The following is a 23,804-nucleotide window of genomic DNA, read 5'->3' as shown; positions in this document are numbered from 1 at the left end:
ATAGATACCCATACTACACAGGATTAATAATGCATATAACTTAGCATTCTGTAGAATATGAACAATTTAAATATTAACTTCAAATGCAGTTCAAAGGTACTACTTAACAATGGAGATTTACAGCCCCACTGGAAATGATAATTTCTGTTAACATCTTAGCTATATTAGATGCAGTCTAACTACCTTAGATTAAACAAGTAAAGAAAACCACACATAAATAATGCAATTAATCTTTCATTGGTAAATATATTTAAAAAACCAAAAATCCTCCCAACATTATTCTGGGAGAAATAAGAGATATTAGTTGATGCATAAAATCTACTAACCTTTTTCTCCAACAAATGGCAAAGACCATGTGAAAACATCCATAAAATTTGGTAGCCAGTAAGGATGAGGAGAACAATTGAACTGACGAATATTCATCACATTGTTTTCATATTTTAATACAGCAGCTAAAATGAAATTCGGACATTTTGAAAAGAATGTACAAAACTTTTGAGTACCACAAATGTAAAGTCACAGGCTTAGTTGAGGTCTGTTTATACTTTAGACTAAATAATCCCAAAGGTATTCCATTCTCTTTCTTTTACAGTATTTACAGACAGGTAACTAATGGAGCACTTTGGATTTTTACTGTGTATACTTCACTCTAAGGTACTGTTACATGTCAATACAGGTCTGTACTATCCTATTTTAGGTCTACAATCAACAAAGATTTTTTAAAGTCCTGAAAAGGTATAATTTTAGTAACTTTAACAAAACTAACTCAGAACAGCAGTACATTCAGTATATGCAAATTCAGGTTTTATTCTTCATATGTGCTTTCCCATGCTATAAGCCTGGAGTAAAACCATAGACATCTTGAAGATGAGGGAAAAGAGAAAGCATAAAGAAAAAAGAAAACCAGAAGCATTCTAAAGCTAAACAAGTCGTTGACCACATTTTTCTATACTTACACTTGCATCAGACTGGGAATAGCTCATGTGAAAAAGGGTTCTATGAACACAGTATCCATAGAGATAGTGAAAAAACTTAAAAAGCCAGTTGAAGATATTTTTACTTCCTCTTTACTTTGCAATCAGTGAAAGTACAACAGCTGATCTTTTCCTGTGTACAGTTATGCACCCTACAGAAGTGGTATGGGATGGGGGTGGTTCTTTATAGGTGGGTGGAAGAAAATGCAATGTATTTAACAGAAGAAAGGTGTTGGCTTCAAAGGAACACTGTTTGAACATTTGAAGATCATTCATTCATCACATACTTAAAATGCCTTACTTTAATATCACACTTGAATTTCAGCAGGCTTTATTTTTAAATTCTGTTGTTGAACTTTATTCTCATAAATGAATAATACTAATTCACAGATAAGCTCTTCTCTGTAATTCTGACTTGCAAATCTTTCTCCACACTATTAAACCTACTTTTCCTGTTCAACTCCATCTCAGCAGAGGATGGACAAAAATGGATTTCTTGTTCTATACTTCCTTCTTAACATTTCCAAGGTAATCAATATTTTGATCGCTACTTGCTCTTCCTTGATTTCCCATATGTGGCCATTATGGGAATTACAATCACAATTAAGATGCTCAGATGCCACAATCCACAATGCAAACCACCTTCCTTGCCCGCTAAAGACAGCCAGAGGAGTGAAATCTCATAGCACAGGGAAACCTTGCCTGACTAGATAACATCAGTAGATTTAATCACAAGTACTAAATAGCAACAACTTTCACAAAGGAAACCTCTGACCACACTTACACTTCAAGGCACTCCTCTTACAGGAAGTTGTCATTTATGGCTCTTCTTTATAACTTTCATGAAAGGATTTTTATTTTGTCCTTTAGTTTCTTAATTGGCAAAAAGTGGTTGATATTAGATTACCTAGTTAGACAACTTTATTTTATTATAACATACAATTGCTAATAACAAGTTCTTACCTTTATTATTGTAGACATCCAGGTAATTAGGTGCTGAAAAAATTGTTATTAAAGATGGGAACCCCGTAGTTTGACTTTTCCTGTACATTCTATAACTGTAAAACCAAACAAATTATATTACATCTTACAGCAAATAAGCAATTAATTTTCATTTTACATTGCGACTATTTCCTTGAAAATACAAAGTACTCACCCCGCATCTTGTGCTTCATGTGCTCTAATGATTGACAACAAATTATTATTTTGCAAAAATTCACAAACTGCTGGATAGCTGTGAAATGAAAACAATTATGAGTAAAAGATATCTTCTTAAAATATTCAGGAAGAGAGTACTAAAACACCACCTAGACCACAGCATACTCTCACCTATAAAAGTAGGAGCATCCTCTGACTGTGTTATGACTGAAATGCTCTGGTGAATTTTCATTTCCAAAATCTTCTGACGGATCTGACCACAGTAAGTCACACATTGGTCCAAATGCTGGAGGTTCTTTGAATCTATCTAACTGTTAAGAAAAAAAAGGCAACAGCACAAATACTCTTTAAATATTAAATTATTAAGTTTTATACATTTGTTAACCTACATATCCATCAATACCAAGCATTTTTAGAATAAATCCCAACCATATCAAAGAGAAGTAGTTTCTGTATAGTTTTTCCTCTCCTCCTCATGAAACAAGGCACAGGCATGCCAAAAGAACCAAACCTGTTAAGAGCAATAAGATTTATTAGTTGCAAAAAGAAGGGAGATAACTTCCAGACTGATGGATATGTGTAATACAAGGTCAAGATACAGACAAGGAACAAAATGACCCTTTCTCATGCACATGCCACATCTACCAATCTGGAGATACTACCAGGAATTAGAAAAGAGAAACAGTACAGAAAACAGGAATTATAAAAGAAAAGCATGAATAATTAGCACCAACTAGAAGAGACTAAATATATATTACAAAACAACCCTAAAAATCCAAACCAACAAAAGAAAAAAAAACACCCTGAAACACCCGTCTCCATATGGATCATTTAACAATGTAATGAAGATGCAACTGGCCCAGCTGTCTAAGGTTTTTTCATACAAGCTTTATTTTTCAGCTCTATCCCTGATGTAATGGGCCATAAGAATTTTGGCAGATTTTCTCTTGGTTTCTGTCTTGCTGCTTCTTTATTGATTTTCACGTGAAACACCTATTTTAGCAGCCTGCAACTTTCCTAGTAACCACTGTCAAAAGGGGCAGAAGGAGCAAAGTGCATATATTAATGTAAAAGGAAAATGCCCTGCTTAATTAAGTTACAGGCAATCAATCTCTGATGTCCCAGAAATGAAAGCAGATATCCCAGGTTCAATGTAAAGTTTATTTGGTCTTTATGTAGCTGGAGTTTGTTCACAAGATGATTTTATCCAAGAAATGTAGGAACGGTTCTTTGATGGACAGTGTATTTATCTCACTTCACTTCCCATACCAAAGAAGATGACTTTGATGGTACTAGAGAACACTTAACTCTTCATGACAGGCTCGAAGGGAGGTTTGGTGAGCACCTGGTGAATTTGAGTCTAACGGTCCATAGGAATCCATTCAAATATGGAACCAGCAGTAGTGCCAAGCTCTCTCATGCCCTGGAAAATCAGAGCTCCCGAGGCTGCCACCTGTAACATAAGTGGAGAGGTCCAGATCTTTACAAATTCCTGCCAGATAATGGTAAGGCAGGTATTAACTGAAGTTGTTGTTGGAATTTATTCAATATTAAAATCCTGTGGTTTAACATTTCCCACACTGGATGATAAACCTGGTATGGAGTATTTCTTCCAGATTGAAGAAGTCAGTCCATCAACTTCTGCAAGTACCTGAATTTCTGTAGATTAAACCATCAAGTTTCTAAACCTCCAGCAATAAATATGGGTCCAGAAGCTAACAGAGGCATTCACACAAGGAAGTTTCAACTGTTTGCGGATTGATGTTTCCTGCAATACAGAAGGCTGAAAGTCTAGAAAACATTTCTAAGAATTTTTCTTTAGTCTTCAAGTATTTTCCTTATGACTTTGGCCAAATCAATAGAGACATTATAAATAAAAGTTTTGGCTGCCTGCAATTAACACACCTCTCTCCCAAACTCATTTTTCATAGCATTGAAACAATAATGCAGCTATTTCCTGAAGTAAGGTCAGTTTGTAAAAAACAAATATACTTACATACACTTATATACTACATGCAATAACTTACATAGACACCAAATCAGTTTCTTCTTCACTAGACAGTGTACTAGTGGCACAGTTCTCAGGATATCTCAAAATGTAAGGAAATGTCACTTCAAGCTACTCAACCCAGACTACATATATCAAATCAAAATAATCAATTTAAGGGCTTCCTTACTATGGGCATGGCAAGGAAGTTAGAGGACATGAGTAAATTCAAAACACCTGTTACTGATTTAACGATTTCTGAATGTGTTTTCCTACTACAGCAAAACAATGCAAAGTGGCTTAACATTTTTCTAAATATGATTCAGGTAAACTGAGAAAGACTATTTTCAAGAATAAGAATCAATACACCTGGTGTTGAAACAGAACTATGTAGTGTATTTCTTAATATACTGTAAAACATTTAAATCTAAATTATTTTCAAGGTACTATGCTGTCAGAACAACTAGAGTGACATGCATTATACCTCCACATGGATGTTCCAATTCAGAAACACCAAAACCTGAGAGGCAGACTAAGGTACAGCAAATTAAAACAATTTCACTTTTGAGGCAAAAGACCTTCACAGAAGTTTCACATACAGACACCAGTTTTAATTAATCTGTCCTAATTTTCTTGAGAACTATCACCTACTAAAGCCTAAAGAACAAATTTTACCAAGTCTTAGTATCACTAAAAGCTAAACGAAAGAGTGAGCACCTGCTGTAAATGAAGGGGAAAAAAATTGTCTCTCTTTTTTATAGTCCCCATAATCTTACCTGGATACTTCCTTCTTTCTAAAATGCTAGGTTTAAAATTGACAATTCCTGGCATTTTGTTTCAGTAGAAGTCTTGGCAGTGTAAATGAAATCAACTAAACATCATCTCTAAGTTGATGGACGTGTGTCTGAAAGAGACACTCTTTACCAAGACAACCAGAACATTCATGGAATTCATATTCAGAAATAAAAATCAGATTACCACAAGTTTGACAAATTTCCATTTTGGCAGAAATATGAAGCATCTGGAACAACCTTTCCAGTTAAGATTCACTGTCATGTCTAGTATGAAAGCAGCCCTCTTCCGGAAGTAAATTTATGACGGCAAAAATAATAGCTTCAATTGTGTGTTTAATCACCTTCCTGCATATCAATACTGATGAAAGACTTCATCCAGAAGAAACTGCACCCTGCATAGAATTTTTCTTTATTTCTTAGGTGATTCCTGCACTATTTATAGAGCTGTGATTTCCCTTTTATGTCAGATAATTACGCCCTTGCAGCTAAGACGTCTCCTTAGTAAGAACTTCTGCTAACAAACCAGAAGGCCTGAAATATTATACAATTGTCTTGATTGTTTACAGAAGTAACTTCACACACCACACTTGTATCCCAAGCATATGATTTTTTCTAGATATAAAGTGAGCATTTCACATCACCCATCTAATTTAAATACATTTAAAATATCAGTGCATGCCAAGCTCTATTGAAGCCACTGCCAATCCATGACTAGCCCCTTTTTAGATTACCAGATGACTCTTTAAAAACAAAGAAGGCCCAAGGAACAGTTCTATTAACACTGCCTTACATTTATAAATGTGTTTTTCATCAGAATAAAATACAATGCAGATTTTCATATATGCATATAAACATTTCAGCCTAATGTAGCCTTGAACATTACAGAAGCACATCTGAAAGTACAGGCCAAGAAAAGAGAACTACCTTTAAGCTAAATTTACTTGACATTGTGAAAACCTGATCAGCTGCAAGATTGAGACTAGCAGAAAAATGAATCAAAATCCTGTTACGAGAGTGGCTTTCCAAAATGTTTTTCCAGAACATGTTTTCTCTTCTATTACTTTCCAAAAAGCCTTGACCATGCTTCTTTTCTCTGCATAGTGAGAAGTGTTAAGGCTTTGTGAAAATGGCACTGTTTAGTCTCTTTGCTTTCTTACTTCACTTTCTCTGCACAACGTATTTGGATTTCTGTACATATTAGTATTTGCTTTGACAACACAATGTGCCTCAGTACATTTTCCCACTTACACCACTGATCTTCTAAATACACTTCCTCTCTTTCTACCATTTTGTTCTCCTCTCATATCACTCTGCTTGGCAGTGTAATATCTGTAAGTGAAATAAACTGACATTTGAGGCTCTGAAATGGTCCAGTCATTATAAAAAATCCCTAATGAATAAATACAGTGAATTCAAAAATGAGATTCAACTGGATGGCCTATAAATGTGAGGAAAGGGAGCAGTAAAAAAGAAAAACAAAGCACAAATGAAGGAGAAAATGCTAAGAAAATGAGAAATGTAATTAATGAATAAGAAAAGACAAAATAGGCTGCAATATATACTTTTATATACTATAAAAGCAATTTAGGAGCATGTTTTTACTTTTTCTCTGGCATTTGGATCTTTTTACAAACATGCCCCCATGTACCTTCTTCCATATGTGGATAAACCATGGTTTCTTCCATCCTTACCTATAATCCCAAGGATTTCTTAGAACCACCTACATATATTTTAAGCTGAAATCATCTACATTTTAGCTGTTCCTAATCATAACAGGAATGGTTTTGATTTCCAAGTGCAGCAGTCAAGATGTCAGCTAAGTTATCTTACAGAAGTCTAAAATGAGTATGCAAAAATGAAGGCAATGGAAAATTCCATTTTGATTGAAAATTCCCATCTGTCACAATCTCCACCTGACAAGCTACCCATGCAAGTAGAAACCCCGTTATTAGAAACAGATACCTCATATCACCACAAGCTTCTGCTCTTCAAATTGCACACCACATTTAGTGTTTCCATTGTGTCATTTAAAAAAAACCTTTTACATTCTTCTTATTAATATACTCAGCACATTCACTACAGTGAGAAGTACTCCTTAACTGTTATTCAAATGCCTACCAAATCTGCCCTTTTAAATAGGCAATATGTTTTTAAATAGCAATCTGAATTTCTATTAAATACTGCAATATCTCACTCTGTCAAAACTAAAATCCACATATTTAAGACAGTAAAAAAAAATTTCAAATAAATTTGAGAATAACTGAAACGTGAAATTAGATATAGTACACAATTTTAAGACTACAATTAATTTCAACAAGTTTTCTCCTGGAAGCCATAAGAACACTAGCTCTTATCTAGAAAGAAATACAACATATTATTTTGATTGGATGTGAAACTCTTCACATTTACTACCTGCCTCAAAAAACAATGTGGGGATTTTGAGGTTTCTTCTTTGTGTGTGTTTTGTAACAGTCCCAGCTGCCCCAATGAAGTCTACTAATGGAAAATGGACTAGATAATCCATGAGATTTTAATTATGATATTGCTTAGCCTACATTTCAGCCCCTGATTTACACTTCAACAAGAGACAAGAACAGAAAATATACTGACAACTTCATAACAACGACTTTGTATAGCATCATATAAATACCTCTATTTCCACTTATTTTCAAATACACAAAATACTCACTCTCCTAATGTCATCTAGTGTATTAATTTCTGGTGAAAGTCCACCATGAACACAAAGAAACTGTTGATTTAAGAGAGCAGCAAGAGGGAGACAATCAAAAGCTTCCATACAAGCATCATAGACTCTTTCAGAGTACTTTATTTTACCTGCAAGAAAGAAAATAGAAATCATTAAAAAATCCATAATATATGGATAAAGTACTCTGGGGGATCATGGTTATTAGAATATATATCAAAGTGAACGCTTAAAAAAACCCAAAACAATGAGTATTTTGGGGTTTAAATGAGCATTTCCAAACACCTAAACAGCAAGCATGTTTCTAAGACATAATTTCTTCCAGAACTGTAAACTGTTTTCACTTCTTCTGTTGTCTCAAGTGTGAAGAAATGATTTTTGTTTTTTAAAAAAATCACTGAATTATTTAATATTTTTATAAAATTATATAGCATACTTCAGTATAAAATACTACTAAGAAATTTGTGAATTCTCATCCACACTGAAAAGCTAAGAACAAATTATAGATTACATCATTTTTACCCACATCAAAGAGAGTTTCACCAGGCCAAATGATCCATTTATCACAGGATCAATACTTATACAAGCCTTCAAATGGAGAGGTAGCTTATGTCACCAAAGAGTTATCTTACTAGTATAACTGAAATATTTTTCCTCCAAATGGAAAAATTATCCCACAGTAGGGACTTTTTTCTAGCTTCACAACACTACTCAGCAAGTTACTCTACACTCCTGACTACAGCAAAATTATCTTCCTCTCCAGGACTTTAAAATCAAGATTGTTAAATCAAGATTTACTCCATAATGCATATTTACAGCCAGCACTCTTCCTGCACTCCAAGGCCACACTGAACTGCAAGCAATTCTACAGAAGTCAATGGGGCCTCCAGATGTTTGCAAAGCCTTAATTAAACTAATCTCTCAAGCACAATGACAAACTATAGATCAGCAGGTTGAAAGTAGCTAATTTTACATTCTTAGACAGTACTTACATTCTTGCTTAAAAGTAAAATACTCTGTTAGGTGTCTGCATTCATGGTTGCCTCTCAAAAGAAACAATGTGCTTGGGTAAAGAATTTTCAGGACCCATAAGTACAGCACGCACTGTTGAGAAAACAGGACAACCAGTAAAATACACTCGTTTATATGAACTTTCAAATTATTACTGAGAAATACTGAGTAAGGATGTTAACAGTTTCAAAAGCAGGTAGTGCTTAATGTGCCATTTTAAAATAGCACTACTTCCCCGAATCCAGTTCTGGACATGAGTTATGCAAATTGCTTATTACTTTTCCTAATAATAGCCACATAGAAAACTAGGAAAAGATTTATCTTTGCTGGATATTCAATAATAAGATAAACTCAACAGAATTAAACTGTAGAATATTTTCATCAAGGTGAATACTGTATGGTTTCTGCCTAAAATCTGGTATAATATATGATTCCAAACACTGGCATAAGAAGAAAAGCAGACATTTATTAACAGAGACTGGAAAAAAAAACCCTGACGAAATAATTTCCCTTAAGGTTAGATACATCATTTGGATATAATTTTTAAACTACAGATGGACAGAGTAAATCATCCTCTCCCCAAACACTGGGGAAGCTGATTGCTTTTTCAGCATACAAGCAGCAAAATCAAAGAATTATAGCAATTTTCCATCTATCATTATTATCAGCAGCAAACCCTCCAAAAGATAAGAGCTAAGAGAATGCACAATTATTTCAGTTTAGAGTCTGTTACCACCCAGCAGTCCCAAATGCCCAAAACGTATTTCACAAATTTCAAATCTAATTCTTGTATTTTTAACTAAGCACAAAAATCTCAAAACCTCACAAGTTTTGTACTTTGTTGAAGTCACCTACAAGCTCTTAGTATCATTGTTCTTAATACCAGTACACTGAAGCTACCATTACTCAAAGGTATTTTGCCTAGAAGAGCAGAATACATGAAAAAGGAACAAAGAAAACAAATGGACACTTTAAAAAACACTGCAAACATTGAGAAACACATCAAAGACTTTAATTGTGAAGTTTAGTTAAACTAATTACTGAATTTTTATCTTCTTAGTAAAAACATGCAAAACTAATCTTTGTTCAGAATTTTTTTGAAGTGTAGTGGTTGAAAAGCTTTCATACCAGGTTTTGAAATATGAACATACAGAGTTGATATGTAAATCCAGTTTTCAAGGACAACTATACTACTTGTAATCATCAAGAACAGGCAAAGATCAAATTAATAAATAGGGAATATCTATTGAAATTTTTCCTTAAAGATGACTTTGAGGCAATCACTCTTGCTGCATCTTCTGTTGATCTACCATCTCTAACAACCCCAAAATGCCTTTCACAGCACCGACCCACACATTATCAGAACTGCAACATTTTAACACAGAAACAAAAGACCTACACTGTGACTTGCAAGACACTATTTCAAATGGCATGCTATTCCATTAGATTTGGTATCTGTGAAGAGATCCCAAACTGAGGCACTTCCCAGGCTGGCTACAGAAGAACACTTAACTTAAAAACCATGCTCTGAAACTAATCAATGTGAATATCTTTGAAATGCAGCATATGTAAGAAACACGCTGAAAAAAAAAAAAAATTATTTGAATTCAAAGTAACTGAAAAATTAATAGCAGAAACACAGGTCATCCTTAGGGAATATCTGTATTTGCTCTAAGAATTTTTGTAAAGGAAAATAATTATTAAAAACCATTTGATTATCTAAATAAAATTAGTTTCTTTTCTAAAAATAAACAGATAATAATACTAAACAGAGACTAATATTATGAATAACTGAAAGACCTTGCAGTCATGACTCACCTGTTCTCCACAAACATACAAACACATTATCAGACAAGCAGCAATTATGTATAACAATGAAACAGAATTCAACTTTCAGAAAAGCAGCTAAAGAAAGAGGAGAAAAAATGAGTAAGTCTGGCGATTTCGACAGGACAGTCCAAACGACTGGTCAACATCCTCCTGTAACCAGGCCTTTACCACAGGAGAAGGCACAGCAAGGAAGAACGCATTCAAATGTTAAAGCAGACCTAAAACTTCGTTTGAAAACCTAAGTGAAAGTGTGCTTATAAAAAAATTAGGACAGAAGAGATTAATATATTCAGTTACCTCTATACTAAAATAACCTCTGTCTACATAGTCACCGAGGAAGAGGTATCTTGTGTTAGCAGGTGATCCTCCCACTTCAAACAGCTTCATTAGATCAAAGAACTGGCCATGAATATCACCACACACTGCAAGCAAAAATTTTGTTTGAATTAATTTTAAAAAATCTAACGAAAAAGTCACCATGTTATAGTTAACAGCCACAAAGTACTTCTAATTAAAAAGAAAGACAGGTATAAAGCAGGAATAACAAAAATTTTTGAAGGTTCCCCCTTTGCTTTTCATTAAGATCTGGTCTTCACTACCTGTGACAACATTGATGGCATAGCTCTGAGTCCTGGAGATTGGGGAGTATTCTTCCAACACATTTAATGCACTGAGCATTCAGGTATTGAAAGCTATCAGAATCTCTAATATCCTCCCCAACTCCTTAGGTATCTTTGCAAATTCTCCTTGGTAAGTGTATTTGAAAATGCCTGGTGCTTTGCAACAATTTGCTGAGTCCATGTGAACTTGAAAAAAGCAAGCAGTGTACTTTTGTTTCTGAGTCAGACTAACATACTTTTTAATCAAATCATATCTTCTCCTTGCTCAGTTACTTTTCTCCTTCAAATAACCATGTCCATTATTTCAACAGTGGATTTTTCCTGTGTTTTTAGAATATGAGAAGGGACAAGGCCAGTGGTCAGCAACCAAAGGCAGAAGTGCCAAAGATAGCAGCAGATGGGAAGTCTTAAGGGAGCATACAGCAAAACCAGGTCACCTCACAACCTTAAAAAAGTAATTAAAAATGCATGGAAGAGACAACTGCTCCTAAATTCTCTTTCCCACAGGAGTTCCCAGTTCATTGGAAGTCAGGAGCTGCCTTCTCACTCCTGCATAAGGTGTCACTGGTAACAACAGGAATTTGAGAGTCTGTGTCTTTCATTGATGCAAAATGTCACCGATCAACTGACAAATAGCATCTCCTGACTTCTTAGAGTTTATCAGTAAAATTTTTGGGGAAAAAAGTTGTCCTGACTTTGGAAAGAAATACTGGATATGGCACACCACATTATATAGGTTGTTATCCCCTTAGAGCAGACCATTCATCATCACAACCTACAAAATATGAGACTAAATAGCATGTGCACTCTTTTATGTCTCTTTCTTTAAGATTCCTACTCAAACACTGAAAGAACTTTCCTCCTTTTTAAATTGCCAATATACCAATTACCTGTATATACAGAAATATAAAAATGCTAAACAAACTTTAATTCTGAGTTTATTTGGAACCTCAAAAGACTCTGAGCTCAGACACTTAGTAGTTTCCACTATTTCAATTATTCTTTTCTTTTTTAACGTCAACAATAATAATGATGCATTGATATAAAGTTTTCATTTACCTAATACTAACAAATAACAAGCTGATGCCCCAAAATAAGCTTTCAGACACAAATTTAATTTATGTAAGTCCACATAGAAGAAAACACATTAAGATTAAAGAAATGTGATTTGAACATAAAAAGCAAATCTACTTTAATTATCATAAATAACAGATATGCAACATAACTACTTTCTATGAGTCTAGACTGTTTGTAAATAAAAGTATTAATGGACACCAATTCACCAATTCCACCTTTCACCAGGTCAAACAGAAACAGAACTGTTCCAACTATGAAAATACTCAAGAAAATACTAAAATCCCAGTGGCTCTGGCCCTAGTGTCAAAGATGCTAAAAAGATGCTAGTACTGATCTTTATCAGTACTACTGCTCTCACAAGAATGTGGTTTTATGTGCAGTCACCAGTCTCACTTACAGAACAATATAAAGGTGTATTTTTCACTAGGAATCCCAGTTCACAGTATCTGTTTCAAACCACAATAATGAGCTTCTCTTCACATATTTAGACTTCAGAGTTATCCTGAGTTCAGGCAGATGCCTTTATTCCTACTTATAATATTGAAGGAATTAGAAATTCATATTTCAACAGCATTTAAATATTTTCTTCTTTTGTCCCAATTTTAATACCAAGGCTACTAGTTTTTTCAATAGGTTTAATGCCTTCATTTGTTAAGCAAATGCAGTTGTGAGGGATAATTCAGTTGGACTAACAGAGAAATTTTGGTTCAGCTATTTGAAGACAAATTCTACTACTGAAAAAATCTGTCTTTTTCCAATTCAATTATGTATGAAATTACCTAGCAATATTACCTGTAATTGGAGCTTCAACTTCTATCATAGTTTTTTCCCTCCGCAATATTGCAGCACCCTCATTGATGATTCTAAGTGCAATTTCTTCATCTACTCGACCTTCCTTTATCAAGTGGTTCTTCAAAATGTCAACCCTTGGTCTTCCATCTGTGTCAAACACTTCTTCAGATGTCAAGCGATGTGTTGGTGGAAAAGGGACAGCTAAAATTTAAAAAGAAGAAACAGCAGTCTTGACACCCAATTTGAAAAACTGAGTCCATCTAAGAGTGGGGATCTATAATGGAATAGCTGCTATCCCAAGCAGCAAACTTGTCTTTTCATCAAGGAATTTTACGACATCATTAAAATATGAACAGAATAGTGCTGTGTATGTATTTAAAAAAATAAACATCTATATGATGTGCAAGGCTGTAGCAACTATAAAACAGAGTTAGAAGGCACAGTAATATGTACAATATCTGGAAGAGTCAAAACTGACTTTGCAAAGGGAAATAATCTCTCTCCATTACACCACCATTCCCTGAAGGACTCATGAAGTACTGGTGATGCAGGATTATCCATTTAATAGCCACTCAGACTTTCAAAATTTAAAATTATCCCATCATCAAAGCCTCAGGGGAAAAAACCCACCAAAAAACCTCAACCAAACAAAAAGAACCACCAAAACAAATAAAAGCTAGCAAGAAAAGGATCCAATACTGTTCAAAAGACTAGAAATAAAAGGAGTCTGTAAGCAGTGGTCGGGGACCAAAGCTGGCTCAGCAACTGGCCAGACAGCACATTTGGAATCTGCAGCAGCTCAGCTACTGCACAAGTGAAATATGGGCGTGAGCCATGCAAAAAAGATGACATTTCAAAATTGCCACTAAGCAATGTCATGGTACTCAGGATGTTACAGGAAATAAAACTAATCTGACCCTGTCCTCTCCTCAAGCATACTACTGTTGAATGAATGAAGTACAACAGAAGTACAACAAGAATGAAGTTTGTCACCATTTAAAGACTGTATGTTAAAAGAGAACAATAGGAGGAGCACATCTACTCAAAGATGAGAACTAGTAGCATGAATACACTTGTAGATATAGTATTCATATTAATTTTTGTACTCTCCGAAGTTAAATTTTACATTCCAAAAATCAATGCTTAGATACTGAAACATTCCCTGACTTAATTTAAATAGATTTCTAGATTACTAGTAAAACATTGCTACTCTTCTGTTTTATGGAATAGTAAAAATAAAACACCTGATGCACAAATCATACATATATTCACTGAAATTAATTTTTTCTAGAAAATAATCCAGAGATATGTCTCCTATTCCTCTTATAAAAGTTTCCAGGTAGTAAAAAGCTGAAAAATGTGCCCCTACATATTGTAGAACGAATTCACCACTTTTCTGTGGACATAAAGTATTTGATTAACAAAAGGAAAATTTTACGCCTTTCCTTCAGCCTCCTTTATCGGCAATTCAAGTTTCACTCAGAAATGCTAAAATTTCATGCAGTCCAAATGTTAATAAACTTCACTTATTTAAGATATCAAAAGACAATCACTTCTGTACCACACACAATTGTTTACAAGCATAAATCTGGTTCTGAGAAGAGAAATTAATTATTCTGAAAAAATAAATTTATCTAATTTTTAAAAGCACTTAATTATGACCAGGCAAGCATCAGTTCTAATATTCACTGCTTTTCTGAACTTACCTTTCCAACCTTCAGATTCTCTTAATGTTATTTTTACATTATTTGGATGTTTATACCAATCTGTATATGAATCAGTTTTAGGCTCATTCTTGCCCTACTTTTTTTAATACATTATTTGTGGGCCCACAACTGCCTTCAGCAATTCAAAGTTGAGTTTATCTTTTTAGGAGAGACTAGACAACTCAAAAAGAAGATTTCTCCTGCTTTAATTCCTTCAAAAGCATTAGAGATCTCACACACCTTCCCACAACCAAAGTCAGTCACCTCCAAGACACAGTTTTTTAAGAACTGTGCTCCATTAATCCTAGAATTATTCAGATCTACTAAGGTGAAAGAGGACTGTTTTGTTCTTTTTGGAAGCTTTTTTTGGTAGATGCAGGGTGTGACAGAGAATGGTCTGTTGAGGTGACCACCCATTCTTCATTCCCTTGAGTGCAAATCATTGCTAACTTACTACAACTACCTGGCTGCAGAATTCAAGAAGACCTCTTCCTTATGGCAATTCAGATATTTCAGGGATTTTAAGTGCGTGGAAATTAAATTTTCTTCTCTTAATAAAGTTCTTATATCTACTAACAAAATAAAGCTTTGAGTTTGTCTATGGAATTATATTCTCTGGGAGGCTAAAAACCCAGCTGTTTTTACTCCAGTGTCAAGATCTGTCTCAAATTATTTGAATTAATATACTTATGAAGGCTCAGATTTAAAACTCTGTATCCAGGGGTTTATTATCCATGATGCCCAAAACCCACAACTGTGGTATGAGAAGTAATTAAGGATCTCTGAAGTTATATTTGCCTCAAGAAAAAATGAAGTCTTAAAACTAGTTCCTCAGAATTTAACAAAATTCTTTTCACATAATACATGTATTTTCGCATTGCTCAAGAAGGATTTCTTAAGAATAATTTTCAGAGAATGCAGAAGGAAATATGGCTAAAGATTTTAGCCATGATCTGAATCACACAGTAAATAAAAAGTAACACTTTTTAGAAAAACTGTTTCTTTCCATTTTATACTTTAAAACTGAAACATTCCAGCAAACATTAACACATCCCTTTGAAAAATTATTACAACTGCTTTTAATAGGTTAAAGATGAGGATTTTTGAACCACGTAGACAATTTCTGCAAACTAATGGGTTTAATTAAAGCTTTGATGAAGTAGTCATAGAATGCTACAGCCTAAGGAAAAAGAATTGCAGCATGATGTGTTCCAAGACACGAACATAATCCATGTTTCAAAGTCTTTGTGCACAACCTGTGCTCTCGGGAATGTAACAGAATGGTAATTAAGAGGAATTACCCTAAGGAAATAACATGGTGTTGGGCATTAAAGGATTCTCTTCTTCCAATCCCAGCCAAGATAAACAATGGAAAAGTATCTAGAGAAGAATCTCTAATACACACTGCAGTATCTTATTAGTAAAAGTACAGATGTTAATAACAAATGTAGCACATCATGATTCACAACCACAGACAAGATTTTCTAAAACAAACCATTGCTTACTAGTCACAATTAATCAATTTCACTTTAAAAATACATACAAATGATACAATTTTAATATATTGGTCAAAAAACGTAAACAGTAGAGCTGAGGAAAAAACCAGTGAATAGCTTTTGAGACTTATTAATGAAAATATTTTGATGGCTTTTTATTACTAATTGAATATGCATTAACAAAGAAGAAAAAAATCACCTTTCCTTTATACTGCAGTACCAATAAGAGATCTAGAAAGCAAAACCTCAAAAATTAATTCTACAATTCTGATTTTCTACAAGCCTCTGGGTACATTGATACCTTACAATAAAGCATGCTGTGGAGATTCAAAGATTAGCAGCAATCTGAAGGGATGAATTCCCATGATGCAGTAAGAAGTTCAAAGAAGAGAAATGACATTAGTGTGGCACTTCACCTGGTATAAAAATCCCTGCTGAAAGGAGCAATATGGCAACTAACACAAACATGCTGCTTCCAGACCCAAAGCAGATCTCACACTGCCTAGTAACTGAATCCAAGAGTAGCTGCTAATAAAATTTTACATGCAGATACTGTAAACTTAAACCACACTGATATATATGCCCATTGTAATAACCTCAGATAAATCTGGCTTGTATCAAGAGACACCCTGTTGGAACAGGCTCATGAAACAAGATGAGATCAAAGCCCCTAGACCAATGTAAGAAAAAGCATAGAAGAAGGTACTGTAGAAGGTACTGTACTTCCACAAGCAAAATTGTTTCTGTTCTTATGACTGTAAAACTTAAATAATTCTTCTTCTCTCACAGTGACAGAAAAGTAGCCATTTTTCCTCTATCAACAGAAGCCCATGGCATGTTTCATGAATTTCGTTTTGGCTGTTAAAGCCTGCTCAATATCCCAGACTGCATTTTCTGTTTCAAGAATGTTTTTGATTTCACAGATAAAGTCTGTCTCACCTCACATTACTAAGGTTACAAAACAGAGACATTCTGTTTGTAAAGAATTTGTTGCTTCGGTGATAGGTATACATGAAACAGTATATATAATGTTTGTCTCCACCAAATGTAGCAGGTAGCAATACAAGCATGGTGCTCAGTGAAAAAGAAGGCCATCATCCTTCATTTTCTCAGCAGGTTTATTACCATGATAGCAAAAAAACCCAAAATTTCTGTCATTTAATCACCTTTTGTAGTCTTTTGGTTTTTTGAACGCATTGCTGTCTATGTATTGCCACTCAGAAGAATCACAAAGCCTAAAACCTATTTACATATTTCAGTTTGTCCCTGGAGTTTTCACACCTCTGCCAGCATCTCTACAGAAGGAAAAGATGCAGCATCCATAACTGCTATGAGGACCGAATATATCCAATTATTCTTCTGCACTGGCAGAACAGATTTGAAAAGAAATAGCATAAAGGCATCACAGATGGTCTGTGGACCAGCAACTTTGAAAATACTAGATAAGCACAAATACACAGGCACATCTACCAGAATCAGAAAGCTACAATCAAAAGCTGACAAAACCCACAAGTTACCCTATTCACCTCAAGCAAAAAAAGCACAGATACAGCAAAGCCTATTTCTTGCAAATTACCAAAACTATCGCAAAGTTTCTTTGAATGCAAGGTTCCTGCTATATTAACCAGCACCCTAAAAGCAAGAAAAAAAGGCCCTGTAAACCTTGAAACCCTATAACAGCACTAAAGGTACTATTTATTTCATCCTCACTTATCATGTACTTGCAGTGTCAAAAGTTTCATAGAATTTTAAATCTCAGATGAAACTGTGGATATGTCTCGTATGCCATGGTGCGTTCATTCATCTTTTGTACTGTGTAGTTTTTCAATTAACTTAGTTGACGTTTTTGGAAGTTCCTCACAGGAAAAATACAATTATTTAAATAAAGCATTTAAAGCTACTCCTGCCCTTAAAATGACCACACTGTGTTATACCAGATTACTTAGCATTTAAACGCACTTCTGGCAATGACAGATGCATAGATGCTTCCCTCTCAATACTCTGGTTTTGGAACAGGGTGGTTTATGGATTTTCTCTAAAGTTTCATCCAGACCATCATGTTTATAACCACTGCTGGAACTGTTTTCCAGTATTTTGTCCAGATTCTGAATAGACATTTTCATAATTTTTGGGTCCACTGCAGAATTATTGCTACAAATTCTGCAATCTAAATTCCACGTTACATGAAAAGGTATTTCACCTTTTCTATTTTGTTTGGTACTGCATTTCTCTTTTCCACAGGGTGACAAAAATTACAGTATCTTCCTATTCAACTTTTTCATTAAATACCATTCATAAGGTAAGAAATATCTAACTCTATTCCCTATTCAACCACTCCTTTTCCAAGTCAGACTTATCATGTTTGTCACTCCACCCAAAAACCACTCTCCGCCTCTGAACTTATCTTTAGATAAAGTAAAAAATCAGGCAGATGGAATAAAATCACACGCTGTTGTTCAAGATGCACCTATAACACAACATACATATAATGACATGACAGTGCAATCTCTTTTTTCTAAACTGGTCATCTAATATTCCCTGAATTCTTATCAGACCAGTTGACTGCCACTGCATTAACGTTTTCATAATGTTATCCATACAGATCCTAATATTTCTTTCCCAAGTTCACTGCCTTCTACGTTTAAGAATTGTTCTGTCCTTTGTAGAGTCTGCTCTGTCTTTTTCTTAACAGCATCTCCTACAACTTCTTTACGAAGCACTCAGCCTACCAAGAGCTTACTGAAGCACCTCTGGAAGTTTGCTGTCCTGGATAAGTGTTACTATTTGCCATTCACTCTGTTTTCTAAAGAACTTGTCAACACATTTAAAGAGCACGCATGACAGATGTTAACCTCCCTCCACCATGGGAGTTTATCACCTATTAACATCCTTTCTTTCCTAACTGTAATCCAGAAGAGGATATTTCCTCTTCTGCTTACTTTAAAGGCTTCAGTGAAGAAACATGATGAACAGTTTTGCCTGAATCAACAACCTCACTGGCTACTTCAAAATATTCTAACAATTTCTCTTGATTTTCATCTTGAAACCTGTACCAACTCCTCTTTAACACTATTTCCTGGGTATATAGCTAGGCCACTCTTTCTTACAAGTGCTAGGAATATATTTAAATTAAACTTATTGATCTACAGTTGTCCATTTAAATCCAGAATTTTTTTTTAAATGCTGCCATGCTTCACCTCTCAGACTCATTAGATGAGTTACACCACAGGCTATGAAAAATTAAACCCACAATTTTGTACCCAAAATCCCCAAAGAATTCCTTTAGAGCCACCAGACAAATATCTTTGGATCTTGGGATACTTTTTGTGAACATTTCTTTCGTTGATGCATTTTGAAACCACTTACATTTCAATGAGAGAATTCTTTGATCCATTCAGCAATAAGAACTGACTCATGTGTGAAAGACACTTTAGTTACTTAAACAATAAATATACATGCAAGCAGTTGGCAGATTTTTGTGGCCTTATCTTCCCAGCTCTCAATTGCCAATTTGCCCTACTGAAAGTGAAACAGGCTTCCATTTTTGGGTGAGGTTTTTTTCAGTTTTGTTGTTGTTATTTCAAGATTTATCCAGTCTAAACATCCCCTGAAACAAAAAAAGACCAGTCAAACACTCACTTCTCAGAATTCAGTTCCATTCCATTGTCTCTCCCCCAAAACAAAATTGTGGTTTTAATTTTTTTTTAATATGACGCTTTAATACTCTCTTCACGCTGCTGCTTTTCTGGATCATCCTAGAATAATTTCTGGCCAGCAGCATAAGTGCCTTACAAAATTTTTAAAACAGGCTTCATGCTGCCTGTCAACTTTTAAGTTTTTACCTGTTTTTAAAATCAGACTCTGAATTATAAATTTAAACACTGCAATGATTTCTTTTTCTCCTTACATGGGCGTAACTGTTCAAAAGTAGCTATTAGAGCCTTTATTTCAGAGCCTGCTTGCTCAAGGATATGAGTTACATTTCTTTGGGTTTCTCTAAAGAGCTGTTTCAATAAGCTTCCATTAAATATCTAAAATTATTGTCTGCCAATCAGACTGTACCATGACTTTTATCCAAAACAAAGGAATACTGCAATCCTTCCATTTCCAGAAGAACAGACATAATCTCCAAATTTAGCATTAGGTCAGCATGGCAAGGTCCCATGGATTGTGTCCCAAGGCCCAGCAACACCCACAGTGCACAGAGTGTGATGCTGGGAGGATGGGAACTTCCAAGGACAACTCTGGGGTGTACCTACCCACAAGAGAGTCAGGGAAACCCTGATGCTTTGCTCTCAAAAAAAAGGCAATGAAGGCTCATCCCTGCCATGCTCAGGAGCACTGTATCAGTGTGAGCTTCCAAGCTCTTCCTCAGCCCTAGCAGGGAGAAGCACCTTAGCACAAGGCAGTGAAACAGTTGTTTCAGGAGAAAAGATACATTGACAAATTTAAAGTTTGAAAGTCACACGGCTGAAAGGTGAGGTGAGCTGACTGAAGTCAGCCGACTGTCATCTAAAAAAAAGGCAAACCCAAAGTATCAGATACAGCATTTAAGTATCAAGAACAGTTTATTGAAAAAATATTTTGACAGAACATGAAAAAGGGAACTGATTTGTTCCACAAGACAGTAAAACACTAAGTATCCTTCAAGGATGGACAGGGTGACTTAGAAAATAGTGAATCAGAACAACAGTTACATTTTCTCATCCCTCTTTGGGGAAAAAAAAATAGCAGTAACAAAAGCCTCATCACAAGACACCTTTTGGGAACCAAATGCCAAAAGCTGACTTTAGACAGTTTTTCAGTTGCATAGCTAACCATTAATTTACAGGAAACTCTGTAAGTACAAATTACTTAGGCAATTTAACTAAGCCATGTAAAAGAAAATTTGAGCTTTTTATACACTTCAAAAACAATCAGTGACCTTTGATGAGAAAATTCGTACTTGGAAAGATAGGCTAGACAACACAGCTAGACTGCATATTTAAAGCTATTTTTATGTTTATTTTATATATATCTATCTGATATGACATAATTCATCTGATTAGCCTTTCAAATACTTCTCTACATATCTGTACTTCCCATCAACTGCTAAATATACAAGTCAAAATATAAAGGTCAATATACAAGTCAAAATATGAATCCTAACAGTCATCCTACCTTGTTAGAAAAAATTAAGTTACTGATGACACAGTAATTCAGTCATTTCTTCTTGGGTGAGCATCTCTTGCCCACTTCTGCTAACATGTATTATAGCTGGTAAAGAATTCAATTTCTCACAGCCTCTGAAATGTAATGAATTCTGTTCTTTATCCCCCTCTTCCAGTGATACAGAGGGAGAAAATAAAACTTAAATAAAATAAAGATAAAAAATGCAAACAACAGCAAGCTTTAGGTCCTCAATTCAAATTTTCTCCCCATAAGACACAGTATATGGAAAGCATGAAAGCTGAAATATGGACCAATACACAGATACATTTTCTCTGTGGCTTTTCTTAAAAAGCTGAGACATAAAAGATTTATTCATTGTATAATAGGAGACAGTATGGTGAATGTTTCTTGGTATGCAAGAGGCAATGCATCTGTTTGTGAAGAGGGATGTGACACAGTTGTCACATCTTAGCATGGTTTCAACAAATTGCACAGATACTCCCACTTAGGACTGACATAACCTGCAATCTTGCACTTCTGGGGTCACTGTCTAAAAAAAGTATTTCCAACTGCACTGCACCTAATGGGGGAGGAGAAACCAAACCACCCTGTCCTTCGTATCAATAACACAGACAGCTTGGCACAACTGGCCAGGCTTTCTCCAGAAGCCAGTGATTCAGCAGGATAGGGGTGGAGAGGACAGGTCAACACAAGGTATAGAAAAATGCTGCTATGTGAGCTGGTTGGAATTATGTCAGATGAAGCCATCAAAGACTGATTACCTATAGAAACAGGTAAACCTATACCTGTTATCTGTACAAATTACCTACACAATAGTTCTGCATCCTAACACCCAGGTTCAAAGAAATACTGCAAACTCAGGCAATAATTCTGCTTAGAATGAAGCAAGTCTTAACGACAATTTTAAACAACCAGATGCATAGGTCACATTTAACAAGCTGAATTATCAAGTGATTGGAAATCAGCAGGTTTTCCACTAAAGCATCTGATCACTTACTATTAATTTTTTCACATTGTTTGAAGAACTTAACTTCTTACCACAAACTGCAGTACAGGTACAAAAATTCAGCAGGTCTAAACACCACACACTGAAGCAGCACTAAGGAGTACAGGTTTCCAATAGACTGGTTTTAACATTCTCTACTTTTATCCTTGAAATTTGTTCAAACAAATCAACAGGTTAAGCAATTCAAAACGAGTAACAGCTTTTTACAAGGAAAGCTTTCCAGTTTACTAGAAAACACACTGATGTTCAAAATATCCAATGGGATTCCAAGGCTTTAATTAACACCTGCTGAGGACAAACAAATCCTTCTCATTTCTCAAGGACCCCTGTAACATAAAAAGTTAAACAACCAGATCTGCATCCCTTCCAACTCAGTCAGACCCTGTGTTCCTAGGAGTGTCAAACTTAAAAGCAGACTGCTCGTGTACACCTGTGATTTCCAACCAGGCCTGCCATAACAATTGTCCACACTGACACCACCAAATACAGTGCAATACAAAAACCACTGGGATCAGAACAAAATGATGTGCAACTTGAGTAAACACAACCTAGGAATTCCTTGAACCTATGCTCTACCCTTAACTGTCAATTTAGGTCTATCACACGTATTTCAGGATGCTCTGGTTGCAAGGGATTATTTTCCTCACAAAAACTAAAATTACACACTTCACAGGGTCCACAGAAAACAACTATTTTATACCATTTTGGTTGCTAGACCGTCCTAGTTTTAGATGGATGTGTCTACTATAAAATGCTTTACTTTCTCTCCTAAGAAGTATAACCTTTGACTTTTCGTGGCTCCCCACGAGATTACCACGGAAGGCCACAAAGAAATAGATCAAGGTGAATTTTCCCCATCAGAACTGGAACCTGGGAACAGCAGCCAATAGAACGGGCGGCAGCACCTTCCCATTCGCTCTTGCCCGGCGCTGTCAGCGCCCGCAGTCACAGGGCTCTCCCCCGCGCACAGCGGAGAAGCCGCGCAGGGCCGGGCCGCGGGCCCCGCTCAGCCCCGCGCACGCTTCGGGCAGCGCAGCCGGGCGGGACGCGCGGGCCCGCAGGCCCCGGCCACCGCTTCCCTCACAGGCCCGCCCGCGCCCGGCTCAGTCCCCGCACCGGCAGTGCCGACCCCGGATCCTCCCACGCCCGTGCGGGCATCCCACGCCTCCGCAAGATGCCGAGCTGCCCTCCCGTCCCCGCCTGCGGCCAGGGCAGCCCGGCCCGCACACGGAGGGCACGGCTCCCCACGCAGCCCGCCTCTCTGCGCCTAGGCGGGCCCCGGCGCTCGGGCGGGGGTCGCGGCCCCGCCGCGCCGCGATGTTCCCTCCACGGGACCGCGGGACGCTCACCCTTGACGGCGCGCTCGCTGGTGGCGTGGGGCGTCAGCAGCAGCACCTTGCTCCCTTCCTTGGCGGACATCGCTGAGCGCTGCCGGGCTCCGGCGGCGGCTGCTGGGCGCGGCAGCGCCTTCGTCCGC

General features: G+C 36.2%; 1 protein-coding gene across 8 annotated transcripts in view; it reads right to left on the bottom strand.

Moving 5' to 3' along the window:
* Positions 1-23,798, bottom strand: part of PPP3CB (protein phosphatase 3 catalytic subunit beta) — a 46,896-nt gene extending 23,098 nt beyond the window's left edge. For all 8 annotated transcript variants that reach the window (XR_005629635.1, XR_005629636.1, XM_039727427.1 and 5 more), the window contains exons 1-9: positions 23,677-23,798; positions 12,948-13,148; positions 10,756-10,880; positions 8,610-8,721; positions 7,603-7,748; positions 2,304-2,443; positions 2,131-2,208; positions 1,938-2,032; positions 327-452 (exon numbers count right to left, since the gene is read on the bottom strand). Coding sequence is in view for 6 of the 8 variants with exons in the window: in XM_039727427.1 (XP_039583361.1) it covers positions 327-452; positions 1,938-2,032; positions 2,131-2,208; positions 2,304-2,443; positions 7,603-7,748; positions 8,610-8,721; positions 10,756-10,880; positions 12,948-13,148; positions 23,677-23,746 (1,093 nt within the window). In the remaining 2 variants the exon portion in view is untranslated. The remainder of the gene's footprint in view (positions 1-326; positions 453-1,937; positions 2,033-2,130; positions 2,209-2,303; positions 2,444-7,602; positions 7,749-8,609; positions 8,722-10,755; positions 10,881-12,947; positions 13,149-23,676) is intronic.
* Between the last annotated feature and the right edge of the window lie 6 nt (positions 23,799-23,804).

This window comes from Passer montanus, unplaced genomic scaffold (assembly GCF_014805655.1).
Source record: "Passer montanus isolate IOZ18808 unplaced genomic scaffold, ASM1480565v1 scaffold61, whole genome shotgun sequence".
NCBI classification, from domain to species: Eukaryota; Metazoa; Chordata; class Aves; order Passeriformes; family Passeridae; genus Passer; species Passer montanus.
Note: the sequence above shows the minus strand (reverse complement) of the source record. Positions and strands in the feature narration are given on the sequence as shown.